We start from the raw sequence: 23,336 nt of genomic DNA, 5'->3' as shown, positions 1-23,336 counted from the left end.
AATCATTAATATCTGACCCAGTGACCCATCAAAACAGAAAAATATCTTAGTCTGATACAGTGTCCTCAAAATGATGATAATTATAGTGTAGTAAGTTAAAGTAGTTAGAAGCATTTTAGTTATTTTTGAAAGCAAAGTAGAATATCGCCCCTCTTCTGCACAGTCTAGTCTTCTGGTCTTTGTAATTAGGTTGCTTAAACTTTGGGGAACAATTTTAGCTTTTGTTTTAAAACTAGTCTTTCAATTTTACTTTCTTTCTAGATAAGAATAAATATGATGTAATTGTGATAGATCCACCATGGCAGAACAAGTCTGTTAAAAGAAGTAACCGGTAACTTTTTTGTAAATTTATATATATATACTGTTTTTTTTAAAAAAAAAAAAAAAAAAAAACCCACCAAACCCCACATTTGATTTTGTTCATGTGCTGTTGCAGTGTTCCTGCAAAGTTCTGATTATGTGTTTTATTTTTGGTTTTTTACCTCCACACAGATACAGTTGATTATATGGTAATACAATCCAACACACTGCAAGATCGGGGCCTAAGCTAGCAGTTATCAAACACTTTTTTTGACATCTGCCTAACTTGAAGCATGTGAGTAATCTCGTGGATTTCATTGAGACTAGTCAAATGCTTCATGTGCCAAAGAGTTGACAGTATTGGCACTTAAATTACTTTCCAGGAGAGCTTGAAGCCAATTTTATAGCAAAACCCCAATCCTGCAAATACTTACGCATGTGCTCAGTTTTATTACCCTGAGTACTACTGTTGATTTCAAAGTTAAGTGCATTACATAAGTGTTTGCGGGACTGGGGCCTAATTTAGAAACTTCAGAATTTTTTTGTTGTGGGTTTGATTTTCTGCTTGATTGGTAGAAGTAGAAAATTTAATAATACAGTACTGAAATTCTCAGGCATAATGAGGTCAGCTGCTGAGAACTCTAGTTTGCAAAGTCATTACATTAGAATTTATGGCCCTATTTCTTAAGTGAGCTACATACATTTTATTCCACTAGGACTCAGTTTGTTACATAGACTCACCACCATGTAGAAGTGGTGAAAATGGTGGAGAATTTGGACCTATAACTTTCCAAAGTGAATATTGATATAGTTTCTCTCCTGTAGTTCTGGAAGCTTGCAATTGAAAAAAAAATCAGACTTCTAATGTCACAGGATTAGTCTGGTGTTTTTAATTTTGAAACCCAGACCAAAAAAATTGCCAACTCAGGAAATACTTAACTTCAATTCTATCCTGTCTGCAATTTTTTTTTTAAATAATTTGTTACTTAAAACATTAATATCCACACCCCATGCTTTGCCTCTTAATCATAAAATCCAAATAGAGTTCCGGTCGCCTCTTCTGAAATAAACTGCTTTAGCATTCAGCCACAGACAATACATACCAATGCAATCCTGAAAATCACACTCATATGCACAACATTAACTCTCTTCAAGTGTTCTTAAATGGTAATAACACATTACAGACTTTTAAAGTGAAGTATGTCTGTCAGTAAGACATGTTGGTGTAGTCAGTTAAGGTTGTGCGGCATTGGGAAATGGAGGGAAACAGGAGCTACTCTCTTTTTAAAAGAAAAAAAAATTGTATGTAATGTCACGTTGTCTGGAGTGGCTCACAACCATGAATGCTAACCTCATGGCAGACGCCCCAAACTGGCAATATGTTCTATAATTAGATTTCACCAACCCAGTAACAAGTATGAACTCCTGGATTACTGTAACAGTCTTACTGTTGCGCTTGTAGGTTACTCCATTTGCTTTTCATTCAGATGGGAGATTTCTTATTCGAGAGTGAATGGTATTGACTTGAGTGGAAACTACAATATAAACAGAAACTATCGTGTCATCAGATGAGAGTATTGGATTAAAAGCAGTAATCTTTATCAAAATTAAGACTGGAACTCAGCCTTTTTCAAAAGTAGAATTCTTACAGAGCTGATCTGTTTTGGGAATGGGAGAAATATTTAGATAAAAATTACAACCTATATATATATACCATATGTATACCATATGTGTGGGGTTTTTTCAAAAGCATCCAACATATTTGGCCACTGGATGTCACTCTTGACTCGTATTTAAGTTTATTTAACTGTGGGGTTTTATTTATATTCAGGAAATGTTTCTTAAAGAAGAATGTCAGAGTTGGGGCTTTATATAGCGCCTTTCACTGTTGTTTTTTATACTAGTTTTGTATTTGCTAATACACTTTCTGAAATATCCTGAGGTACAGATACAACCACTTGTCTTCCTGGCAAATCAAGCAAATTCCCATACCATCACTAGCTGCTCCAAATTGTCTTGTGGTCACATGGGTGACCAATAGACAGAAGCACCTGCGTTTTGTTAGGGATGAACTTTATCCTCATTGGTCTGTGAAGACTCTTGCTGAGTGGCACTGGGTGAAAGTAAGTTCTGAATCTGTTTGCTTTTGGTGGGTGGGGCATGCAACATGGTGCTTTTCTGCATATTTCTGTAATTTTTCTGTCCCTTAGTGTTTTTTGTATTTAAAGGTCATTACTTTTTCACTGGGAGGCAGAAATTTTAGATCTTCATTTTGGGGAGGGGGGGAAAGAGATTAATAATTACTAATAGAAAAAAATATACCTATTGTATACCAAGTCACATGCAAAATTTATTTCTCATTTCTTTTTGTCAGATTACCAGATCTGGAGAATTTGTATTTCCATTAGATTCTTCCCACAAGAAACCCTATGAAGTCCTTGTGTTGGGGAGAGTTCAAGGAATTATAGATTTTCCATTAAGGTAGGAGAGACTATTTTTAGTAAGTATTTTTCTAAGTGGTTGTTCTTTTTGCATTTGTCATTCTTATATAAGCTATATAATAAGCTTTCAGGGTTGTCACTATGTGTCACTCTGGAGCCTAGAATCTCTGTTTAGTCAGTGTGAAGCGATGGAAACAGCTATAAGCAAGGTTGAGAGCTCTTTTTTGTTCAGAATATCATCAGGTGTAATCATCAGTGGGATCTGTGATGTGTTACAATCCAGTTTTTAAGTTCTTAGTCATTTTGACTCTACAAATTACACTTGTGATACTGTACCTGTACACTAAGGCATGTATCTATGCCATACCAGTCACTTTTTGCCCCTCACCTGGTGCATACTGCTCCTAAAGTTGGCACAGTCACCCTTGGGAGCATCATCTCAGTGAAAGGGGAATTCTCCAGTGGCACAGAGTGACCAAAGCAGCTCCTGTGTCTCCCAGCTGCCAGTGTATGGCGCATGGCTCTGGGAAAGGGGACATGGCTTCCCCTTGCTGGCACTTCTCAGCTGCAGTCCTACCTGCCTGGGGCTGTTGACTGCCATCAGAAGTTAGAGCAGTCCTTTGTCTGTTCTCTCTCTCACTGGGGGACCAGTCAAATGAACAGGTGGCCCCAATCAGGAGGAACAAGTGGGTGGGGTTGTGCTGTGCATTCCTCACCATAGCAGAGCGCCAGTGTGTATGTATTTGTGTATGCACATAATGTAGGGGTGTGTTTTGGGTTCTTTTGGTTAAAGTCACTGATATTCTGCAGTTGAAAAGTGACAGAGCTATTGATTAGTTTGGATTTTTTCCCCCTCTTGTTTTATCCCTTTATTACCTATATTTTCTTCAAAGCCTCTGAAATGTCATAAACTGACCTTTAGCTTTCAGGAAAACAAATATACTCAACATTTAGATATTTAGCTTCCCCAAGGCTTGCGGTGAAGTCTGATAGTGAATGAGTATTCTGTATTTTTTATATCCCATTTGGGACAAAACCCCATGAAAACGCGTACCTGTATCACAGTATTGATTGAGAAATCTCATTTATTTTCTTCTGATTTTATACAACAGGAAATCAGACGTGGAAGTACTTCCAATTCCAGACCACAAATTAATTGTCAGCGTACCCTGCACTCTTCATTCACACAAACCTCCTCTTACTGGTATGTTCTTTGAACACCTCTCTACAATATAGTGTTTGTATAGACCAAGATTTTTCAAACTTGAATGTCTGAAGTTAGGCACCTAAATCCATATATAGATGCCAAATAAGTGGCCTGATTTTCAGAGATGTCAAGCAAATGCAGTCAATAGGAATGACAAGTGTTCAACATCTCTGAAAATCTTGCCACATTTAGTTCCTTAAATATGGGTTTTAGGCACCGAAGTTTGGGCATCTCTGTTTGAAATTTTTGGACAGAGGTCTTAAATTTAAAAAAAAAATTTTTTTGCATTTGTTTTCTAGTTTTATAACTACTTCAAAATTGCTCTGTTCCTGCATTCTGTATGAAATAGTTCCAGATGACCTGAGTTCTTTCCTTTGTGTGGTGAGCAGCATTTCCCTGGCTGGGAATACATAAAATAGACTGGTTATTGCTTACTTAATTAAAACTACCAGTCTTTTCTTTCTGGGACACCTAATTGTGGAAGAGATTTATTTATTTTTTCATACACAGAATATGCACATATAGCACAAAACCTTGGGTATGTTGTATATCTTTTTAAAACCACAGATTTAATTAAAATAACTTTTAACAAAATGACAGTAATTGACAGCAAGTAGACCATACCCATATTAATTACCAATAACCATTATACATTACAGGGGTTGATCTCCAGCCAATCAGTTAGACTATAGGTGCCTCCCATCCAAGCCCTTGCTCATGCTAGGTCTGAAGAATCTCTTGACCTGTACACAGTGCCATGAGGGTCTGCAAACTGGGGCTCTGGCGGATCAATGATGAATTTTCAAATCAAGATTGGATGTTTTCAAAAAGATATGCTCTAGGAATTTATTTTTTGGAAGTTCTGTGGCCTGTGTTATACAGGAGGTCAGACTAAGTGTTTTGGAAGTATTATTATTTATGCCGGGTAAAACTAAAGGCCAAATGCTATTTATAATTGCTCTAAACCTGCCTAAATAATAAGCAATTTAGTACATCCAAACAGTAACAAAACACTTCTAAGCATTTGATCAAGATACTTATAAATAGGCTAAACTCCAGGAGTGCTTAGATCCATATTGGTTGGCTTCAACTTGGTCAGACAGGTATTAGCCATGAACGCTTTAAGAGTTGACTTTATTCTCTTTTTAACAAACAAGCGATGGCATTGCCAATTATCAGACCTCAGTTAAGGCCAGATGAAGCAGTTTCTTATATAGCAAATTACTTACTGCACTTGGTATCCAATTAACTGTGTTTTATTTCTCTTACTTCAGCCCATACTTTAAGATAATACTGATATTTTGAAGGGTCACTACGAGTTTAACACAACTCTTCTTTCACATGAACTCATTCTTTTTGGTCACATGCTTTGAGCCCATTGCTCATGCTAATATCGCAACTTAATTTAAAACTGTGGTTCACCCAAATCTAATGTTGACCTATATTACTACAGTAGGTGATCACAGTGGCCCTTCTGGCCTTGGAATCTATGAACTTATGGATTGTATCATTGAAATATGCTATACTTGAAGACTCTTCATGTTCCATCTGCAGAAGGTGCCAGTAACCACAGGGAACCTGTTAGACTTGTTCTCTGGCCACTGCACCGAATCCATATTAGGTTTTGGGTGTAAATCCAGTCACTGACTGATTTTTATAACTGGTTTGGGTCTTGGCTGTTGAAGAGACTGCGTCTCTCACCTTGAACTACCATAAATGAGATCAGTTTGAGTTAAATTACTGGATTTAAATGTGTGAGAGCTTGGTGACAGGGTGTGCAAAGTAGAAGTCTTTCAACTTTAATGTAGCCCACACTTCTCTCCATACGCACTTCTGACAAAATCCTAGTTTGATTACTCTTCTATATAGGTAATTATACTGACCTCATAACTGTAGTATCTGAGCGCCTTCCAGTGGTCCATTAAATGACATGACTAACATATGTCATGTGTGGTTCGTTCTTCAGTTCATCCTCTCCCAAGGGGGGAAATTGTGTGTGCAGTGTAGTGTTGGTTATTGTAGGTTTAAAAATCATATTCATATAATGCTATGTATTTCTGGTGTAGCAGTCAGGTTGAAGAAGCGTGCCTTGCACTTGGAGTAGAAGGTGATGAGATTGGAGGTGATTCTTGGTTCCTGTGGGAATTTGTTCCACATTCTTGGTCCAACCCCCAAGAAGCTCTGTCTCCTGCACTAACAAGATTTACTCTCATGGTAGAAAGTTGCATTGTGTCTGAGGAGCAGAGTTGTCTGTGGATAGGGTACTAGTCTCAACTCCTTTTCACTCTTGTCTGAGAGGGAGTTTTTGAAGTGTTTATTTTTGGGGTTTTTTTTGTTTTGTTAGTAGTGGGTGTTAATATACATGTGTCTGGAGACAAGTAATTGGGCACAATTTAGTAATCTGAAATATAAGCAAGCTTGAATCCTTGACCATCTATCAGCAATGTCCTGCAATAAGCCGTAGAATTTAAATCTTTCTGGTTGATTAACGGGAGTGCCTGGACTGATCTATATGATTGCAAGATTCGTGGTCACTGAGGCAGCTGGGGCTCAGACCTCTTAAGACTTTACTGGCCAAGCTTGGAAAGGCTTTACAGACAAACAGAAATGCAGTCGAGTTGAGTGTATGTAATGTGATAACTTTTGAATGGTGCATTAGATCAATTCCAAAATTTCAGGAAGAGATCTAGTTATCAGTGGGCAGAATCCTATTGATCAGGGGGGAAATGGGGAATATATGGAGTTGCTGTCATCTGTTCAGTGCAGCCACAGTTTCATGTACCTCTGCACTTTGTCTGCAGTTCAAACAACTTGTTGATGGGTTTCAGAGTAACAGCCGTGTTAGTCTGTATTCACAAAAAGAAAAGGAGTACTTGTGGCACCTTAGAGACTAACCAATTTATTTGAGCATCCGATGAAGTGAGCTGTAGCTCACGAAAACTTATGGTCAAATAAATTGATTAGTCTCTAAGGTGCCACAAGTACTCCTTTTCTTTTTGCAACTTGTTGATGGTACCCTTAATGCCTTCCAGCATAACCCCTGCTCATCCTCCCAATAGAATTTAATGTGGTTGACACCCTGACTGATTTATCTTCCAGACAGACAGAAGAGAAATAATTTCTCTTCCTGATGAAAGCTGTGTTATAGATGCTCAGCCAGTAGGGGCAGACAGAGGGAGAGAAGAAGGCTTCATTTCTCCCTTCTAGTGTCCTGCCTCCACAACTCCTGCTCTGTGGTGGGGAGGGAGGCAGAAGTGCTCCCCTCCCTTTCAATCCTGGGGGAAAAAGGTACTTTGGACATAGTCCAGAGGAGAGTGACAAAAATAGCAAATCGTATAGAAAAGCTGGCCAAAGATGAAAGGTTAAAAAAGTCTTCTTCAAATATCTTAGGGGCTGGTATAAAGAAGATGGTGATCAATTGATCTCTATGTCCATCGAAGGTCAGACAAGAAGTAATGGACTTAATCTGAAGTAGAGGAGATTTAGGTTAGATTTTTAGGAACTATTTTCTAACTCTAAGAGTAGATAAACTCTGGAATAGGTATCCAAGGGAGGTTGGAGGTTAAGAACAGGATGGACAAAAACCTGTCAGGGATGGTCTAGATTTACTTGCTCCTGCCTCAGTGCAGGGGGCTGGACTTGGCCTCTCGAGGTCCCTTCCAGCCTGACATTGTTATGATTCTGTGAGTATGATTTGTGGGAGGGGAGTCACATAGCCTGTGGCATAGGAGGAATGGGTTGGAACAGGATCCATATAGTGGGGGAAGAGAGGAATAGGGGAACAGAGCCCCTGGCCTTGTGCTGAGAATGGGAGATCCTGCTTGGAGGGGTGGGGGATGGAGGGAAGACAGAGACAGTGCTGAAGGGGAAATGGGGGGCAGAGACCCTGGCATGGGAAAATGGATGCACAAAGCCCCTAGTATTGTGGAGGGAGAGTGGGCAATCTTGAAATGGGTGATGTGGGAATCAGGGGAGCAGACAGAACCCCCAAGGGAACAGCTGCAACCCCCACCACTACCAGACCCTCCAGAGGCTTCTCCCTACCTATCAGTTTCTTATTTGGATTGAACTTCAGCCAACTATCTCGCATCCGTGTTGGACATTGGTCAGGTACTAGGGAGACTGCCATCCAATTCTGACAGAAGTGACTTAGGTCACTGGTGATCTTGCATCTCAAAATGTCTGATTTCCCTTAGTGCAGGAGTTCTCAGACTGGGGGTTGTGACCCCTCAGGGAGGTCGTGAGGTTATTACATGGGGGGTTGTGAGCTCTCAGCCTCCACCCCCAAATTCTACTTTATCTCCAGCGTTTATAATAGTTTTTAATATAAAAATTTGTGTTTTTTTGTTTAATTAATAAGGGAAGGGGGCCACACTCAAGAAGCTTGCTGTGTGAAAGGGCTCACCAGTACAAAAGTTTGAGAACCACTGCATTAGTGTCTTATATCCACACTGCGCAGAATGGTGACACTATTATGTATAGATTAGTACAGGAATCCTGTACTAGAGTAGTTCCTTCATACTGTATGTGTCTGATACAAACTATAGAAATGACACTAGTGAATTCATGTATATGAATTCAGGTCTGAAACTGGATTAAAAACAAAATATTGTACTTTGTGGATTAGCAAAAGTATTTAAAGCCAGGGATTTGGCAAAATTAATTATAGTCAAGTAAATATGATTAGAATTCATCTTTCATTTGTGTGCTTCTTGCTTGTCACTCAAATATCTGGTACTAACGCCATTGTAGGCGAGTGGTAGGCACCACGATTTGGTAGACTTAATGTACCCTCACTATGTGCGTGCACACATACGTCATTTTGAAAGCTTATTATGTCTACTTTAAGATGAGAGATGATGTAGAGCTGTCAAGTGGAATAGAAACAGGAATAAATAGTGACACTATCAACACACTAAAATGACCACTTTGAAATATTTGCCTTTGTTTGTTAGTGTAATTGCTCTATGTATTATTTCAAGACACAAAATTGGATTTCTTTGTGACTTTAAAGCATCACAACAACAATCTAAAGTGTAAAACAAAATCTAATACATTTTGTACTGGTATCATTGAAACATGACTGGTGACATTTCTAGTCAACATAATTATCATCATCTTCCTGATCTCTATTGAGAGTGTGCGTTACCACGGTCTTCCTTGCCTTGGCATGTACGCAGTTCTATGAAGTAAAGATTGTTCTGACTATAGACGCAGTTAACTGTAGAGCAATGCCTACTGGTACAGGCACAAAAAAGGTCTTGCAGGAGCTGAGATGCCATTGGTCCCATGAAGAATATAGGAAGTAGATCATACACATTTTTCCATATATGTTGCAATGGTGATCCAATATCTGGTTTACCTATATGCAAAGACATCCAAATCTTTGTTTGGCAAGATTCTCTTTTGACATGCTATTCAAAACTGTCCTCATGTGAGGGGAATTTGGCCAGTGACTTGTCTTTTTTGATGAATAGATTGAGGTGCAAACAATTCAGGTCTCTGTGGGTTTTCTTTTTTTGCTCTGGTCATAGAGTACTGCTTTGCTCCAGAAATTGAAGCTTGTTTGTCAGACTCTCCCAATTTGGCAAGATCTCTGAAGTGGTAAGCTCCCTTTGTTTTGACAACATTAAACACAGATTTTTTCCCCCCCAATATCAAATAGGGATGAGACCGTTATATCTCTTAATGCATGTATAGCAAGAGGTATGTTGCAGAAGTCAGGAGTGAGTGTGCCACAAATTGTTTTCACAAGTATGAAACAATGCTTGTTAGTTGTGCTTGTAGTGGTGCCTGTTTTAGGCCACATGTTATCTGCATATTCCATTTTTGGAAAGTAGTGAACAGCACATCCAAATCATGTGTGTCAGATGACCTAATTGTTATAGTTCCTTTGACACACAAGAAACCCAAAAGCCACTCTGGCACATACAGCGTGCAGAAGCATCTTTGTGTCCACTTCCTTTTGGGTACTGTTCAAGTGTTGGGGCTTGTCTTCACTTACCAGTGGATTGATACTGCGGCTATCGATCCAATAGGGGTCAGTTTAGCAGGTTTAGTGAAGACCCGCTAAGTTGACTGTAGATCGCTCTCCTGTCAACTCTGGTACTCCACTGGAACGAGAAGAATAAGGGGAGTCAACGGGAGAACATCTCCCTTTGACAATGCATAGTGTTGACCCCACTGTAAGTAAATGTAAACTATATTGACTTGAGTTATGCTACAAATGTAACTCAAATTGTGTAGCTTAGATCGACTTTCTCCCGTAGTGTAGACCTGCCATTGGACTTCTTCAACACACTTAGTGGTGATGGACTTTGTTACTTCATTATTGAAAATGCATCGAGCAAGAAGGAGTGTTTGTGCTGGCGTGCTCCTACACACTCAGGTGCATTTTGAACTGTATATTCACAGAGAAATTTTACAAGTGACTGCTTCTTGGATGCCATGTTTAAAAACTCTTTCCATGGAAGCATGGAGTGTCCACCAGTCACCTGGTATTTCTTGCATCTAACCTTAGATCCTGTCTGATGCTGTCTTTCTGCAGTTTTCTGTCAAAGACTTCAGGTATAGAATTAGCTTTTAGGACCTGCCTGAAGTACTCAGGAGCCAGTTCATCAAATGTGTGGAATTTGTGTCCAGCCATTATTTGTATGACAGCCATGGCGTCTTTGCTATACACTGTCATTTCTTTGTTGCATGCTCTTAGCTCATGGATTCCTTCAGATTCCCTAATTCAGCTTTGTCTGTGCTTCTTATTGTTACATCAGCATGTAAGAGGGACATAGGCTCAGGTACCCATGGGAGACTAAGAGTAGCTGGTATTGAAACATCCTCTCTGTATCTTGCTAAGGATTGGGCTCTGCAGAAAACAGTTTCAAGACAGATAGCTGCTGTGATTGTCCTTCCCTTGCCAGACTTAAATTTGGTCTTTTTCATCATGTCAGCATATGTTTTGATGACAAATTTCTTGACAGGGCTGAAGAAGCTACATGTCCCATGAAAATCAAATGCACCTTACAGAGATCTTTCCATTTATACTTCAGCATCTGCTGTTTTCAGTCGAGACTCTTGTATGATGCTCTTCATCTGCAGTTTAGAGGCAAGGACTTGTTTGTGGACTTTGTCTTCACTATTTCATTAGGCCGCTGCTTTCTCTCATAGCTTTTGCATTTTCATAATATGAAGCTGTGTATTATGATCACTAACACTCACTTGTGTATGTGTGCCACTGAATTAAAAAGCTAGTTTCTAGTGTATTTCAAAGGTTAGTACTGCATGAATAGGCAATTACAAATTAAAACAGTCTACCAGGCAGACTAGAGGCTACATTGTATGTACAAAAGCTGACAAATGGAGAAGTATTATGTTAAAAATTCATGTACATTTATATCTGCCCACTATGTAGTACAAACTATAGGCACACAATCTACTGTTACTAGTGCACAATCTTCAGTGTGAGACTGATCAGTTTAGCAAATTTCAACTGAAAATATAGAAAACTGTTATCACTCAGGAGATACTTTGACAATGAAGAATGTGATGTGAAAACATTTCACGTTAGTACATTGCAAAATGTTGATATTTGCCATTTTTGCCAGGTGCGAAATAGCTTAATCGTTGCTGGAAAAAATATTTGCCCATGCAAAACCATTAAAAATACTTTAATACATTGATGTTTGGTAGTTTTGACCAATAAACACCACATTAAGGTGTTGACATTAACATGAAGAGTAAAAACTATAGTCAGTCATATTGTAGTGTTTCCAGAACTGCAAAAAAAAGACACACTCATTTTGGATACCATTGCTTCACTGTGTCCTTCAGCCTTACCGCACCACTTGACAGCTCCACATCATATTCCTATAAAGATACATAAAATAAGCTTTCACATAATATCTGATGTAGATGTGTGTACATTACATGCCAAAATTCTTTTGGAGAATTGCTGCATGCCTGTTGTACTTTATTCATTTTTATTGCTGAAAGAAGAAATTTGCCACTGAGTACAGATCATCTGGCCAGTGATTTACACTTTTTTTTCTAATGTACATGTATATTTTCAATAAGTAAAGGTTACTCTTAGAACAGCAAAAATTAAAGAGTAAAGGTGTTGCTTCTGTCTAAAGATGTTGCAAACACTCTTAGTAGTGGTATTACACAGGGTGGTGGTTGCGTTTTTTTTGTTTTTTGTTATTGTTTTTTCAAAGGCAGTATTCTAGATTTGCCAGTAGAGAGCAGCTGATCCACATTCCTAGATTATTTAGAACAACATGAACAGAAGCTGAAGTTTGGGGATGGGGAGAAGGAAACTTGATGACTCACACACACATTCTTTGTGTTTTTGTTTAAGTAGCAACAAAGCCAAAAATATTAGTATTTATTGCTACTGTCTGGCACTTGATTTCTTGTTACTATTGTAAAGTTTTATGTTGGTACATATGTAGCCATTTAATGACTGATTATAACAATTTATTTCTCTGGGGGAAGAGGAAGATGCAAATTAAAGCAAGCCATCAAAAACAGACATTCAGGTTCCTGCAGTGCATTTAACTATGAAATCATGACTGTAGGGGTTTCTGGTGATACATGTTCTGTGTTTAGTGCTCACGGCTTTAATATGTCATTATAAATGTACTTAAACTGCTTTATGCAAATACTTTAAAATGAAATTTTATCACTTATGATTTTGATTCAAATAACAGCAGGTTTTCCTTCTAGTCCAATTCATTGTTGCTGCTAGGATTCGTAAAGGGTGGCTCTCTTACATGGAGGACACTGAGCAATATTGAATTTCAAATAATGTGATTTTTTTTTTTTAACGTTCTGTACGGGTTCATATACTGGCTCTTGAGATTTCATATTTCTTCCTCAGTTTGTAAAGAAGCTATTAATTATGAAGAGACAGCCCACTTAAAAATCCTGGGCCTTATTCTTGGGTCTGCCCCAGCCACTTTACCCTGCTCTAGCAGAGCAAAACAGTTGGAAGCCCAGAGAAAACCTGCTTCCTGTAGCAGCTCTGTGCCCCTTGAGCCATGTTGTAGAGACATGTCTGAGAGGGAATTAAAGAAGGCATGTACAGGGAGTCCTTATGTCCCATGTGGTACCGTGCTGTGCAATAGTCTGTGGGGCTGTTGGCAGCCAGGTATAAATTGGAACTCAGACAACTTAGACAAAGGCTAGGTGGCATAATGCCACCTTTGCCCAACCTCCAACACTTCCTCGCCACCCTTTTCTGGTCCTGTGCTAAGCACAAATCAGTCTGCACAGATAATCTGGCCCACATGTTGTGAACAATATTCCTAATATATTACTAAACATGAGAGAATTTCAGTCATTTGATTTCCTTTCACTGTTTGTTTTATGTTTACATTTCAGACCATGAATCAATGAAGTTTTTTTACTTGCATTTATATAGACCATTTCCTGTCTAGGTTCCTACTTGTTCAGTATTTGAGTTTCAAACACTACAGGGGAATGGTTGCTTGTTTAAAAACCGACCCTTTCTTTGAATTCTTATTTAAAATAAATGTTGTTCTAAAATACACTTGGCCCAAAATGTGCAAGTTGATAGTAGCTTTTTAAATTAAAATAATATTGATTTTCAGTGACATTTGTGTTTATAGTGAATAGAACTGAAAAAGTAAAAGTATTTTTAATGTGTGGCAGTTAGAGAAAATAATATTTTTTATCTTTTGGTATCAAAGGCCTGACCCTTCAGTCCTTACTTAGTTGAAAAACTCAAAGTTTTGCTTAATGTCTGAAGATCCGTCCCCAAGTGTATGTTAACATATACTTGTGAAGGTAGGAAGGCCATAAGACCCTAACAAAGATACTATTATAACATTCTATTTTAAGCTATAAGTTAATGTTCAAGTAAACTGGCGGCATTAGATTTTATACCAACAAAATATGGCCATGTTATTGCCCTCTATATATGCTAATTTTCATTGCACTGAAGGTTACTTCCTGATGTGATTATGTAAATACCCAATCCAAGCAATGAAAAATTATATTGTGATAGCTTGAATTATTGTAAATATAATCTGGCTGCATCTGTGCACACAGTCATCATGTACTAGAGTGGGATCTTTAGGGGCTGTAGGGGAAGGGAAAGTGGGAGAGACTCCTAGGAACCCCTGGTTAAATTCTGTCACCAAAATTGAGGGAAAGGTTGGTGTCACACCTCTAGTTACAGCTAAGTAATCCCTATCAGAAGTAATTTCTCCCTTGTGCTGTGTCAGATAGTAGGTATTTTAAAATTATTTTCAGAAGATGGAAGTTTTGATGCTCAATAATTGGTAAGACTAGTGCCGCTGGACTTCCTGTTGCGGCAACAATATTCATTCATTCTCTCTCTCTCTCATTTTTATATATATACATTTTTACTTACACACACACACACACACACACACACACACACACACACACACACACACACACACACACACACACACACACACACACACACACAAAATACAAGTACTCCAAAATTTATATTTAATAAAACCTTGTTGGTCAAATGGTATTGTCTCCTTTTTTGGATTTTTTGGTTATGAAAAGTGCGTTTTATTTCTAAATGGGGAAAAGAAACTAAAGCGCTGATGTTTCAATAAGCGCTGCATGCGCTGTTGGTCCCTGTTGAAGTCAAAAGAGCAGAATTCTTCCCAGGGCAAATTTATTGACAGCTTGGGGCTTTAGAGTTTCCCTCTTTTGGAAGGGCACATACCCTAGTAGATGGGCTTTCTTAGATTGGGGGAATAGATTTTTTGGGAGATGTTTGTTAAAATACTGGCAGCATATCCGTACACAAACAATCCTTAACTAAAGAAAGCATGGAAAAGAATGACAGGTTTTACTTTTTTTGTTTTTTGTTTTGTTAGGTGATGGCTTTGCAAAATGGTACAGGCACATTTTTCAAGGAGTACTATCTAACTGTCTAATTAGGTGGAGGGAGGGAAATTCTTGTGAGATCAAAAAGCACTGTTCAGTGTAGCAGGCTTGGTGTCAGAATGCACATTCTGTTCTAAACCTGCCAGACGCTTATGCAAATGTTAGATTGGATTAGGTTTTCTAGCCTGCTTATTAAAAGGAATAGATTTTCCGATATGAGATTATTAGTAATAGCAGTATTATGTGGCAAAAAAACCCAATGTGAATAAGTCATCTACAGAATTTTTGTTTTTTTGTTTTTAAAAGAGTTGGGGCAGGTTTACATGCCCTGTTCTTGTACCAAAATGTGAGAAGTATGGAAACTTTAACGGAGAAAATAACTTTTAAAATACAATATTAGAATGAGTTTAAAGTGGGTTTCAGGTTTCAGAGGAGGGAAAATGTTTGGGTAGAAAAAGCATGTGGTAAGATTGCCACACAGTAGATCTTTGGGAGAATATTCATCTTCCAGCAGCAGGAGCATTTCATGATGTGCGTTTGAACAGATGAGATAGAACAGTGTAATTCTTTGATGGGCAACTCTGACCTGAAAATCAAACAATGGATTCTAGCCATAAATGTTCCCACCCTTTCTCTGATGTATGCTGATTAGATGTGTTTCTGCTTTCTGAAATGATAGTGAGAGGGAGAGATCAGTTCAGGTAACAAAATGCCTGATATAATAATGAACTGTTTTCTATACCTCATGTTTCATGAGGAATAGTGAAAATTCTGAATGAGTTCTCGAGGAAAGTTGAGAAAGGGGGAGTTTTTTCAATTCTGTAGTTAGTCATAGTTAGAAGTAAAAATTACATTGCTGGGACATATTTTTGTTCTAGAGGTATTTTTCAGGCTTTCCCACTCCTACATACTGTGTCACTTTTTAAAACCTTTTACTTAGTAAGCTTTTTTTTTTTGTACTTTAAACCTTCTCCCTGAAACATAACAATTAAGAATCCCTTTGACCCAGCAGCAAGCTATATTGATCTGTCTGACAAGTACCCCATTCAAAAATGTAAGAAATATTTGAAATAATACCTTTCAGATAAAATCAATCAATCAAGATACCTTACCTGCCCCCCCTTACCAAATATTCCTCATAATCAGTGAAGTAATTGGTATTTTAACAGAAAATATCTATTTATTTAGATTTAAACATCTAAAAAAATACTAAATTGTAGGAGAAGTATGATTATATTTGTATCACTAAAGGAAAGAACACTTTAATAGATCTTTCTCCTAATGCTTCCAGGATAGAATGGTTCTAGTTTTATGAAGAAGTCTCTGTATTAACTACCTCCTAGATGCTTGAACTGGTGTTTCTCCTTCACCTTTTTATAGGATGTCGTCACAAATTGCTTTATCCTTTTTGTGTTGCGAAAGGTGGGGGGTACTGCAGCCCTAATAAATAATCAGAAGCAATTGCTCTTTAAGAAGGAAAACTATATATATTTTTTTGAATGTCCATGTATTTAAAAAGAGAGTCAAGTCAGTACTCAGGAGATGTTACGATGACAATATTGAAAAATTGAAAAGTCACCAGTGTAGGCAGTGAAATCCTCATTCCCTGACTCCAAATGAAAACCAATAAATCAGGGCTATTGAAGGCTTTGACAGTATTGTTCAAAATCTCAAGGGCACTTATTTCAAATGACTTTCTGACTATAAATAGTCAAGCTGGTTGATGAAATCCTTGAAATTAATTTGCTGTCCTTTTTTTTTTTTAATGCAACATTCCTTTTTTCATCTCCCAACAGCTCAGAGGAAATTGATTTTTTTTCTCTCCTTTTTCATCATCATCTGTTTCTTTTTTTTTCTTTTGCACAGAGATTCTGACAGAATATATCAAACCTGATGCGGAATGTTTGGAGTTGTTTGCTCGCTGCCTGCAACCTGGTTGGACCAGTTGCGGAAATGAGGTTCTTAAATTCCAACACATTGATTATTTCATTGCTCTGCACAACGAAAATGAAGTAGGATCTTTTAGCTTAACTTGAAAACTGCCCCACTCCCCATAGTTCTAGAACACGATTTTATTATGTGGGGTGCACTCAGAAGGCAATGTAAATGAAACAGACACTTAAATTGCAATCCTCATAGTGCTTAGCCTTCTGATTAGATTATGGTGGTGTCTTCGGTTTCACAAGGTGTTCCTGTATTTTGATTCCCCTTGAGAAGCAGGGCAGATCACTTGAAATACATGCTTCTGAATCAGATTGATTTTCTGAAAGAAAATACTACTTTGGATCTGTGACAAATCAGAAAACAAGGGAAACTGAAGTAAATAAGTATAAATACAGCATATCTTACCACATAGTCACGTGCCCTTCTATCCGCTGAGAAGAAGGTACGTTGACTGGTACATAGTCTATATTTCTAAAAATTACACTTTTAAAAGAGTCAACAATTCCATCTTTTTTTAAATGCTGTTAATACTTTGAGTATGGTCTCAATATCTTACAAATTCTGCATATTAAGGCATATATATATTGCAAAAGTTTAGCAGAATATAAATATTTTATAAACTGTTTCCTCATTCTTGAAAACATTTTAAAAACTAAGCTATGCTTCATGTTTCAATTTATACCTGACTTACTTTTTTTAGCTCCTCTTTCTTGTAATGTTCTTGAAAAATATTTATTTAAAGTTTTATATCTTTTCTTTTGAACTGATAACTGTTTCTGCAATAATTAAATTAGAATGATATACTGCATATGTCCTTTGCTTCCCTTAGGTTTTACTATGAAAAAGATAACTGTTTAATGAAACATTGCTATTTGTATGCAACATTAGAGGCAAAGAGATCCTTCAGAAGATACATTGCCATTATTGATAACAAGAAGCAAAATAAATCATACACCTCAAATTAAATAAACTTTTGATTGTTTTTAACCAAAGCCTGATGTTTACAAGTTCTCTCTTTTGTAACTTTAACACAAATTTTTTAAATTTAATTTGTTTTGTCAGTGTATTATGCACGGGTTTTCAATTTCTCTGTTATAGTTTATATTGTGGTTCAGTTTCACTTTTTTTTCTTTATTTGGGCAGTAGAATTAGCAAAGCTGAAATAATGGTTGTTTTTATGCTAGATAGGTCATTTTCAAAACAAAAAATGTACACAAATATTTCAACAATGAAGTGCAAGCTGTTATCCTACCAGTGGGCAAAAACCTCTTGTTGGCTATTGTATTAAATAACAGTTATGGGTTTTTGAATTGTCCAAAGTGTAAGGGGGGAAAAGCTAAGTATGTACAATATATATATAATTAGCTTTTAATATGTCTGGGTGTATATATTACATTTTCCCTGGGTTTGTTTAGGCTTCCCTTAGGAAGCTAAACTCGTAGTTAAAAAACTAACACAGAACAATCATAAAGGGGAAAAATGTTTATGCAAAACTTTTATTGATATCATGGAAGCTTTGCTTACAGAGTAAGTGTAGAATATGGTTTTAAGATAGTTGAATGTCAAGGACTGCAAGAGGAAAATAAATACCATATAAAACTCAAAACGTCTAGAGCAGCTCCCAAACTGAGGATCTCACTACACTTTTTTTATAAACATGTAATTACATAAGCTTCACAATGCCAGGACTGTGTGACTTATTCTGGGCTTTGTTTAACACTTCTTGTGCAGCTCTAAAAAGCCTCTACTGCAAGTGCCAGCAAGGGGTGTGGTGCCATGGAGTTAGCAGGGAGAAGGGTGTGTTGGGGGAAGGGCTACAGCACTTAGTATTTTGGGGATCTGAGGTGCTGCTACCACCCATAGGCAGCTGGCAACCGGTTGCTATAACTTAGGCTGTCTTCCAGGGCTGTGTGACTTATTCTGGGTGCCATAGCAGTCCAGAATATGGAGAAGTCAGAAGTGGCGTAAAGCCACCATAGGTCCCACAGAGGTTGAGTTTTGTGCTGCACCTCTTGTAGACACAGCACATTTTTCACCCATAGAGATTACAGTCTGAGGGCCTAATCCTCCTATTGGCTCCAGGCAGGCAGAGCTCTGGGCCAGCAGGGACACTACTGAAACCTGTGGAGTCCACATGGGTGCCACAGTCCACCTGCATAGAGTTGGCACCTTCATTTTTAAAATGTCAACTAGTTTTAGGTGTCTCAGTTTCAGGGTTCCATCTGAAGAGAGTTGGGACCTGATCTTTAGAAGATGAGGATCCAGAGTTCCTGTTAAACTCAGCAGATGCACCATGAACTCATCTTTGAAAACCAGGTCTGCCAAAAGTTGAAAGATTAGGCTTAAGTGACTTATCCATGATCAGGTCTTATGTGGCAGAGTCAAAAATTTATTTAAAAAACTACTACATTCCTGGTCCTTATGGCTGTGGAGAAATACTTCCAAACATGAAGCAATGTAAACAGATGTATTGTCCTCTGAGTCTGCAGCCAATCTAAAACAATGGCATTAACAAGGTATGAGTTGCCCTCATTTTTTCAATGAACAGTTAACTCTGAAACCTAATGACACTGATATTGTCAGTGATTATTTTAGCAGAAATAGCCAGCTGTTATGTCTGTCCCATAATCCCAAACTGTTTCCAACACTTTCCTGACTGCAAAAAGTTTCCATCTGTCTCTTACCAGCTGCCAAATCTTTCTATAATGCCATTTGTATTGTCCATACAAATATCTGATGCACATTGAAAATTCAGGGCAGAGTAAAATCAAATGAACTTAAGTGGACTCCTGTCCGCCTGAAATCTAGTTAATCTCTTAAAAAAAAAAATTACAGGTACTTACTATGTATTGTGGTCATAGCGAAAGGAACCCCGGCCTATTGTGCCAGGGCCTGTACAAACATGGAATAAAAAGACAATCCCTGGCCCAAAGACCTTGCAACCTAGGCATAAAATGACAGAACAGTTGGAAATACATAAAGGAGCACAAGATGATATGAGTTTAATTCAGATCAGTGTGATACACAGCAGCTGCCTATGTATTATGTGTGCCCCTTAGTTTTCCTGACAAATTCTGTTTTGTCATCTTTTTCCTATTTTTAAAAGGTTTTCCTCTTTCTTGTTGTTTGTGTGGGTCTCTTAATGCAGCAACAAGGAACATTGACTTTATGCAGAGTGCTCTTTAATGAACAAAACATAGAAAAATATTCTTCAGTGTTTCTAATTTTCACTTTTTGCAATATGAGGTCTTTAGAAGTCCGGTAGGTCATTTTCAGACACAAGTGAGATTTTTAAATTGGCATATCATTTTATCAAAATATGAAGGTTTATTGGACGAAGAATTGCATAAGCTCAATGCTTAAGATCCTTAGAGAATTATATAATTACATTAAAATATTAGCTCATAAAGGCACTATTAAGTCATTTAAAGCTATCTTCATATTTAGAATTTATCAAGCTGAAGGGTTGAGTATGATTTGGAAATGTCAAATTATCATATGACCTTTACTTATTTTTAAAATCTAATAAATAAAAATATTTTATACTGTTAGGATACTTTCTGGAATAGTTATATTTCTACGTGTTGATTGTGATATGAGCTCCTTTTGAAATTATCCACTAACACTACAAAGCTTCTGTTATGAGAAGATAAAACATTAGAAGTGAAGTAGCAGTCTAATGTGCTTTTCCTCTTTCCATAAGTTTTCAGTCTATGTAAATGGCAAGGACAGTAAAGAACAAGCTATGAAAAATTGCTTCCAAGACATTGTGATGATTCAGGAGATACAAGGATGACAGCTGCAAATATGCTCTGGGTATTGTGTTCATCAACCTTAACACATCATTTAAGACTACTTACTATTTTACACCTGAATTTAAATATAAATTGATAGAGGTGGGCAAGATCTGAGATCGTATTTATCCAAACTGTTATAAGAGTCATGATGACTCAATTGGCAGATCCTTATTGAGTGGCAGAGCCTTGCTTGACTCTCTGTAAGACCTTGTGTCAGGAGGTTACATCTGGGCCCTGATTACCAAAATTTCCCAAATTAAGCTACTTTTATATCTTTCCATGTACATCAACTCCACTGCAAGTGGGTGGGTATGGGATATGGAGCTGCTCTGCATTAATCTGTGAGTACTATTAGGACTGTCAAGCAATTTAAAAAATTATTTTTGATCACATTGTTAAACAATAGAATACCATTTATTTAAATATTTTTGGATGTTTTCTACATTTTCAAATATATTTATTTCAATTACAACACAATAAAAAGTGTACAGTGCTCACTTTATATTTTTGATTACAAGTATTTGCCCTGTAAAAAAAACAAAAGAAATAGTATTTTTCAATTCACCTAATACAAGTACTGTAGTGCAATCTCTATCATGAAAATTGAACTTACAAATGTAGAATTATGTACAAAATAGCTGTATTCAAAAATAAAACAATGTAAAATTTTAGAGTCTGCAAGTCCACTTAGTCCTACTTCTTATTCAGCCAATCATTAGGACAAACCAGTTTGTTTACATTTTCAGGAGCTAATGCTGCCTGCTTCTTGTTTACAATGTCACCTGAAAGTGAGAACAGGTGTTCACATAGCACTGTTGTAGCCAGCGTCACAAAATATTGATGTGCTAGATGCGCTAAAGATTCATGTCCCTTCATGCTTCAACCTCCATTCCAGTGGACATGCATCCATGCTGATGACTGGTTCTGCTCCATAACAATCCAAAGCAGTGCAGACCAATGCATGTTCATTTTAATCATCTGAGTCAGATCCCACCAGCAGAAGATTAATTTTTCTTTTTTGGTGGTTTGGGTTCTGTAATTGCATCTGAGTGTTGCTCTTTTAAGACTTCTGAAAGCATGCTCCACACCTCGTCCCTCTCAGATTTTGGAAGGCACTTCAGATTCTTAAACCTTGGGTCGGTTAGAAATCTCACCAATCTCAAATTGGTACCTTCTTTGCATTTTGTGAAATCTACAGTGAAAGTGTTCTTAAAATGAGCATGTGCTGGGTTATCTTCCGAGACTGCTATAACATGAAATATATGGCAGAATGCAGGTAAAACAGAGCAGGGGACATACAATTCTCCCCCAAGGAGTTCAGTCACAAATTTAATTAACACTTTTTTTTTTTAAACGAGTGTCCTCAGCATGGAAGACTGTCCTCTGGAATGGTGGCCAAAGCATGAAGGGCCATATGTTTGTTCAGCATATCTGGCACGTAAATACCTTGCAGTGCCAACTACAAAAATGCCATGCAAATGCCCGTTCTCACTTTCTGTTGACACTGTAAATAAGAGGGTAGCATTATCTCCTGTAAATGTAAACAAACTTTTTTGTCTTAGTAATTGGTAGAATAAGAAGTAGTACTGAGTGGACTTGTAGGCTCTGAAGTTTTACATTGTTTTGTTTTTGAGTACAGTTATGTAACAAAAATCTGCATTTGTAAATTGTACTTTCACAACAAAGATTGCACTACAGTACTCGTATGAGGTGAATTGAAAAATACTATTCTATCATTTTTACAGTGCAAATATTTGTAATAAAAATAATATACACTTTGTATTACATGTTGTAATTGAAATCAATGTATATGAAAACGTAGAAAAACATCTCAACTATTTAATAAATTTCAATTCGTATTCTATTGTTTAACAGTGCAATTAAAACTGTGATTAATGGTGATTAATTTTTTGAGTTAATTGCGTGAGTTAACTGCAATTAATCGATAGCCCTAAGTACTATATATTTTCTGTGATGGTCCAGTTGGGGGTAGGGGAAGTAGCTATATTGGCGGAGTGGAAACTAGATACTTAGGTTAGTTCACTTTAAGAGCAGAGGGTTAGAAAAAACAACCAAGAATGCCAGACAATGGGTGCAGCTAAACTACTTCTCCAACAGACAAGGCTGAGCAATTAACTGTAAATGGCCCACTTACAGCTACCCCTATGTCCTGCCAAGGCTGGAACCTAAAGATCAAATGGACACTAAACAGTTTAAAAGTGACCTGCTAGAGAGACAGATCTTGTGGGTGGATCTGGCTAACTTGGCCTTCATGGCTGCTATGGAGGATTGTGGGGAGAGGGAGAGAAGGAGAGCAAGACTAAGGTAGGTGTGTGTATGTACTGCACAGTACATAAAACTCCACTCTTGTGCAAAACTGTGTTCCTACTATTGATCAGTAAGCAATACTTGTTTTGGAGAAGGCTGCCTGGGCACTGCATGTTAACAGCTGGTCATAGTCCCAAAGGAGAAACCAGGAGTCAGGCCTGCTGAGTAATCACAGGAAATAAGCAGGAGGCTGCAGCCTGGGAATCCTGTACAAGAGTGGGCGAATTGTGAGATTCCACCCTGAGGGAGGCAAAGGCAGGGGCCCTGTCATCTGGAGGGGTGCACTTGGAGGATCCAGAGAAGGATCCTGGCTAGCCCTGTATCTATGACAGTGTACAACCCCTGCTTTGCGCATACAGAGAATTATTTGTGCATGAAAATCTGGGTTTAGAGAGGAACATTATAGTTCAGTTTACATTGTTTAAA

At 37.6% G+C, this 23,336-nt stretch overlaps 1 protein-coding gene across 4 annotated transcripts in view; it reads left to right on the top strand.

Annotated features, from left to right (window-relative positions):
• The window catches only part of METTL4 (methyltransferase 4, N6-adenosine), a 29,107-nt gene extending 11,330 nt beyond the window's left edge, over positions 1 to 17,777 (top strand). For 3 of the 4 annotated variants that reach the window (XM_077810400.1, XM_077810401.1, XM_077810402.1), the window contains exons 5-9: positions 262 to 331; positions 2,249 to 2,423; positions 2,675 to 2,781; positions 3,854 to 3,945; positions 16,708 to 17,777. In XM_077810400.1, the coding sequence (XP_077666526.1) occupies positions 262 to 331; positions 2,249 to 2,423; positions 2,675 to 2,781; positions 3,854 to 3,945; positions 16,708 to 16,877 (614 nt within the window). In that variant the 3' untranslated portion in view covers positions 16,878 to 17,777. The remainder of the gene's footprint in view (positions 1 to 261; positions 332 to 2,248; positions 2,424 to 2,674; positions 2,782 to 3,853; positions 3,946 to 16,707) is intronic. The other variant, XM_077810403.1, reaches the window with a different exon arrangement.
• The last annotated feature ends 5,559 nt before the right edge of the window (positions 17,778 to 23,336 follow it).

Source organism: Eretmochelys imbricata, chromosome 2 (genome assembly GCF_965152235.1).
Source record: "Eretmochelys imbricata isolate rEreImb1 chromosome 2, rEreImb1.hap1, whole genome shotgun sequence".
In the NCBI taxonomy this organism is placed as follows: Eukaryota; Metazoa; Chordata; order Testudines; family Cheloniidae; genus Eretmochelys; species Eretmochelys imbricata.
The sequence above is the reverse complement of the archived record's forward strand: the minus strand, read 5'-3'. Positions and strand labels throughout refer to the sequence as shown.